The 5,711-nt window shown below is 42.8% G+C and overlaps 1 protein-coding gene across 1 annotated transcript; it reads left to right on the top strand.

Moving 5' to 3' along the window:
* The first annotated feature begins 503 nt into the window (after positions 1–503).
* LOC136577872 (DNA ligase 1-like) lies at positions 504–2,182 on the top strand. The gene is made up of 3 exons (XM_066577794.1): positions 504–660; positions 1,598–1,683; positions 1,766–2,182. Exons 1-3 carry the CDS (start codon positions 621–623, stop codon positions 2,180–2,182), a joined length of 543 nt encoding a protein of 180 aa, XP_066433891.1. The 5' UTR covers positions 504–620.
* The last annotated feature ends 3,529 nt before the right edge of the window (positions 2,183–5,711 follow it).

Below are 5,711 nucleotides of genomic sequence, written 5' to 3'. Positions count from 1 at the left end.
ATATTTAAGATATTGCAGTTTGAAATGTGAAAAAATTACGATTTTTTCAAAATTTTCCCAATTTTGGCGCTATTAATAAATAAACACAATTTCTATCAGTCTATTTTTTCCGCCTAAATGAAGCACAACATGTGGCGAAAAAACAATGTCAGAATCGCTTGGATATGCAAAACCTTTCTGGTGTTTTTCCATGTTAAAGTGACACGTCAGATTTGCAAAATTTGGCCTGGTCACGCTGTCCATGTGCTATCCGATGTAAACAGGCACAGCACACCTACATGCATTGGCATATGCTATTTCATGTCTGTGATATGGACAGGAAAACGGCATGTAATGAGTTTTTTTTACTGCAGATGATTGATCTGTGTGAAAATCTGTCAATGTACATGTACTCATAGCCCTATAACGGATCGTGTGCTGTCCGTCGACTTACGCCAAATATACTGGAATGCAGGGGGTTTAGTCAATTTGACCCCAGTGCGGTAAGATCACAGCACTAACCACATTGCCGGCCCGGGGGTTTGGTACGTTACACATTACATATAGTAACTTGTGCCGGAAGAACTTTTCTCACCACTTTTTTCTTTGTGCTTTGGATGTGATGCAGATTATCAGAAACAATGTGGTCTACAGAGATTAGCAGCCTCGGCTTTCGATCAGGTAAGACTCTTTATTATCTTTATCATTTGCTGTCAGGGATAGCTCTCCCAGGGCCATGACAACAGGTAGGCAGGGGGCAAAATAATTAACCCAAGCAAGGGTTCAGGGTGCACCCAACATGTTTTGGCACAACAGCTGCCTTCGTCTGGGGCGCCCCCTTGCATGGGTTAAGTATTTTCATTTATGATTTCATGAATTTTTGATTACAGTAAAGATATTGTTTTATATTATGGTGTGATAGGCGTTTTCCTTTTTTGGTTTATGTCCTCTTGTGTAGCCACATTTAAGGGTTTGTGCATTAGACGGTATATACAGTCAAGTGCCCTGCTGGTACATTTGATTCCAACATAAACCACTGATGGAAGGCTGGAATACCTTCCGATGTATAGAAATACCATGGGATATGTTGCTTAGAGGCTCCCACTTTAATAAAACATATACAGGGTGGTATATATAGATTTCTCTTGTATAGGTGTATATTGAGTTGTGTTGTTTACCATACGATTCCATGACTCAAAAATGGTACTGAGATCTACTGACCCAACAGAGGCTGAAGGGAGGCTCTTTTGGTCTCTGTTGGGTGAGTGGATCCTGATGGATACGTTTGGCACATTTATTGATTGATGCAGTGAGGACACAAGGCACCCTGCAGTTGTGAACTTGACCTTAGTGGTGAGCTCAGATTGTAAAAGATTGCCCACCTGGACAACCACTTCTCTAAAACATATTGTCCCGGGGATAGGTAATTGCACCAGGTTTGGATATTGAAACTGGTGACCATGTAGTACAGGGTGGAGATAGAGAGAACAGATGGCTGCTAACTGACCTTTATACGTCACACTCTGAGCAGTGAGCAGGTTACATATATTTGTTAGTTTTGTGCCTCTTCCTCTACATTCATGATTGAGCTCATTGTCTGCTTGTTCTCTCTCTTCAGCTTATGCCAGCGCCACGTCGGCGGAGGAGTACCGACTGGTGACGAAATGTATGCAACTCCTACCGTCCCCTCTCTTCAAGAAGGAGGTGAGTAAACGTGTCAGCTATCATGGAGATGTATATATGTAGTCACCTGAGCACATAATGTACTGATCCACTCTCTTTTAAGCGCCTCATGCCAACAAACCCTGAAGCCCAGAAACAATATCGGCCAACTATTAAAGAAGTCATCAGACCAAGACCAACAAAGGCAGAGTTGGCACTGCGAGCAAGAGCAGCCATCGCTCGCATGCTATGTGAAGGGCTGGAGGATGAAGACGAGGAAGAAAAGAAGGAAGAAAATGAGGAGAACATTGAGGATGAGGAAGTAGAGGAGGAGGAAAAAGAGGAAGAAATTCTGGAGGATGAGGAAGAAGAGGACCAGGAATCCAACAGTGAGGTTCCATCTGACCCACTGAGAGGGATTCAGGACCGGTCACTGAGAAGAAGCAGGATCAGGCAGCGCTCCATCCACCACGACAGCCTCCGCATGTGGGGCAAGAAGAACATCATGTGGACGATCCTGCGAAGAACCCTCCACCTCTGAACTATTGCAGTAACATCAGCAATAGTAATAATAATATAATAATAATCTTTATAATAGTAATTATAGTAAAAAAAATAAATTAATAGTAGAATAATAAAAATAATAAGATCAGCAGATAGTAGAAGGGATTTGATCCGGGGTTCTAGGACCGATCGCCTTTTCCCGGGGTCAAGAAGGAATTTTTCCCTGGTCACTAATTGGCTGAATGTGTCCAGGGTTTTTTCGCCTTCTTCTGGATCAATAACTATTGCATTAGGGTTAGTGTAATATTACTAATAGTGGAGTATTAATAGTAGAAGCAAGCGTAATAATAGTGTAATACTAGTAATTATAAAAAATAATTACCTTCTGTATAAACTATGTAATAATAGTAATTGTAGGTTAGATAATATAACAGGAAATTGTAAATTCTTTCAGAGGCTTTGATCCGGGGTTCTAGGACCGATCGCCTTTTCTCGGGGTCAAGAAGGAATTTTTCCCTGGTCACCAATTGGCTGAATGTGTCCAGGGTTTTTTCGCCTTCTTCTGGATCTAAAGTTTTAGGGTTAGGTATAGTGTGATATTAGTAATAGTGTAATAATAATAGTATTAGCATATAACCAATAATATTGTAATATCAGTAATTATAAACAATAGTAATAATACTCTTTAAATCATAATATAATAGTCTTAATAAGGTTTATAATATAATAGGAACTAGGAATTTGTTAATTGCTTTAGCGGCTTTGATCCAGGGTTCTTGGACCGATCGCCTTTTCTCGGGGTCAAGAAGGAATTTTTCCTTGGTCACCAATTGGCTGAATGTGTCCAGGGTTTTTTCGCCTTCTTCTGGATCAACAATGTTAGGGATAGACATCTTAGAATTAGTAATAGAACAACATAGTACACTGATAATAACAGTAACCTTATAATACTAGTGATAGGGTAAAAATGGTCTAATGATTCTAGCAGTAGTCTGATAGCTTCATATACAACATAATAGCGTTAGAGTAACAATAGCATAATAGTAATAATAGTGATGGAATAATAGTAGAATGATAAAACTAGTGATATTATAACAACAGTGATAGGAAAACAGTGTAATAATACTAGTGATATAATAAAAGTATATACTGGAAATAAACAACCTTAGAAATATATCCTGTGTGCCGTCTCGTTTTTTCTAGTAAGAAAGAAAGATGTGTGAGATTTGGATAAAAGGGCCTTTTTATCTGGAAACAGCGCCCCTTTTGTCAGTATGTAGCATCTGGTATCACAGCTCATGCCCAGTCAGACCCATTATTCCCATCTCATACAAACTCTTTAAAGAGAACTTGTCTCCTCCTATAGGCACCATAAACTAAGACACATGCTTAAAGGACAGGTCTGGCGGAGTCCGGGGATGTAATCTATATACTCCCCATTCCCACGCTGTTGCACGCACTCCACTGTCCTCTATGGGAGTGCGCACACGGACTGAATGAAGAGTCACGCTGATAGATGGAGCATTGACTTCCTGGGGAGCCTGGTAAGTATAAACATTACATCCCGGGACTCCGCAGGACCTGTCCTATAAGCATCATACTTAGTTTATGGTTCTTATAGAAGATGACAGCTACCCTTTAATTCTACAAGGTCCACATATAAGTTACAGCTCCTGTTTAGTCATACAGCAAATTAACCGTATAAACATTTCCATTTGTAACATTTATGAAATCTTTAATTCCTTGTAGATGGGGCCCCGTGTAGGAATCTCAGTAGGGCCACTTAACTCCAATTACATTTATTCCCTGTCAGCATTTAAAGCTGGATAGAAAAGCATCATCATCAGCGCTTTTCTATCCAGCTATAAAGACTGACAGGGATGGAAACCATGCGAAATACAGACCAAAGATGTCTCCTCCCCCTCACATATCGAGCCGTATGGTTCTGTCCTCGCTCCATCCTGGTTTCGGTCCCTATACAGCTTTCGGCACCGAAGACAGAAACCTGGGGTGGAACCGCTGCTGGACATGAAATGCTACATGAAAACAACTTAAGGCCTCATGTCCATGGGCGGGTCGGATTACCGATGCGGAAGCCCATAGCGGAATCTGAACCTGCCCCCAGCCTGCGACCCTGCGTATCTGTGCCTATTAGAGGTGAGCGAGCATACTCGTCCGAGATTGATACTCGTTCGAGTATTAGCGTGTTCGAGATGCTCGTTACTCGTGACGAGCACAACGCGATGTTCAAGTTACTTTCACTTTCATCTCTGAGACGTTAGTGCGCTTTTCTGGCCAATTGAAAGACAGGGAAGGCATTACAACTTCCCCCTGCGACGTTCAAGCCCTATACCACCCCCCTGCAGTGAGTGGCTGGCGAGATCAGGTGTCACCCGAGTATAAAAATCAGCCCCTCCCGCGGCTCGCCACAGATTTATTCTGACATAGAGGAGGGAAAGTGCTGTTGGTGCGGGAGCTGCTATAGGGAGAGTGTTAGGAGTATTTTAGGCTTCAAGAACCCCAACGGTCCTTCTTAGGACCACATCTATCCGTGTGCAGTAGTGTGGAGGCTGCTTTTTGCAGTGTTGCACTTTTTTTTTTTTTGTATATCGGCCGTGCATAGCATTGCGCCCTGCGTTTAATTATACATACTCCAGGGCCAGTAGTGGTGGTGAGGCAGGGACAGAAGACATATTTATTGAATATAGGCAGTGGGCCTTTCCAAAAACATTTGGGAAAAAAAATCTATTTGGGCTGCCTGTGACTGTCCTCAGTGTACTGGGTCTGTGCTGGGTGTAGTTGTCCTCCTAATTCATACGCAGCCAGCTAAGTGTTACAGCAGGCTTGCACAAAATTATTTCCTGGCTCTGTGTTGCCTCTTACATCACCGCTGTATTCCTGTCCACAGTGCAACAGTCTGCAGTTATTTTACATACTCCAGGGCCAGTAGTGGTGACGCAGGGACAGAAGACATATTTATTGAATATAGGCAGTGGGCCTTTCCAAAAACATTTGGGGAAAAAAATCTATTTGGGCTGCCTGTGACTGTCCTCAGAGTACTGGGTCTGTGCTGGGTGTAGTTGTCCTAATTCATACGCAGCCAGCTAAGTGTTACAGCAGGCTTGCGCAAAAGTATTTCCTGGCTCTGTGTTGCCTCTTACATCACCGCTATATTCCTGTCCACAGTGCAACAGTCTGCAGTTATTTTACATACTCCAGGGCCAGTAGTGGTGACGCAGGGACAGAAGACATATTTATTGAATATAGGCAGTGGGCCTTTCCAAAAACATTTGGGGAAAAAAAATCTATTTGGGCTGCCTGTGACTGTCCTCAGTGTACTGGGTCTGTGCTGGGTGTAGTTGTCCTCCTAATTCATACACAGCCAGCTAAGTGTTACAGCAGGCTTGCGCAAAATTATTTCCTGGCTCTGCTGTGCGTTCCGTAAGCGAAGACAGCCTCCAACCACAGGCCAATAAGGGGCACATTTAATTACAGCGTTCTGTTTCTGCACTACTGGTAATACAGCATGCTGAGGGGTAGGTGTAGGCCTAGAGGACGCGGGCGAG

This window comes from Eleutherodactylus coqui, chromosome 8 (assembly GCF_035609145.1).
Source record: "Eleutherodactylus coqui strain aEleCoq1 chromosome 8, aEleCoq1.hap1, whole genome shotgun sequence".
NCBI lineage: Eukaryota > Metazoa > Chordata > Amphibia > Anura > Eleutherodactylidae > Eleutherodactylus > Eleutherodactylus coqui.
This window is presented reverse-complemented; position numbering and strand designations above follow the sequence as displayed.

Coding starts and splice junctions, on each gene's coding strand:
- LOC136577872 (XM_066577794.1), top strand. CDS start 621: ATGTGGTCTACAGAGATTAGCAGCCTCGGCTTTCGATCAG. Junction 661..1,597: donor CAGCCTCGGCTTTCGATCAG/GTAAGACTCTTT, acceptor CTCTCTCTTCAG/CTTATGCCAGCGCCACGTCG. Junction 1,684..1,765: donor CCCCTCTCTTCAAGAAGGAG/GTGAGTAAACGT, acceptor CTCTCTTTTAAG/CGCCTCATGCCAACAAACCC.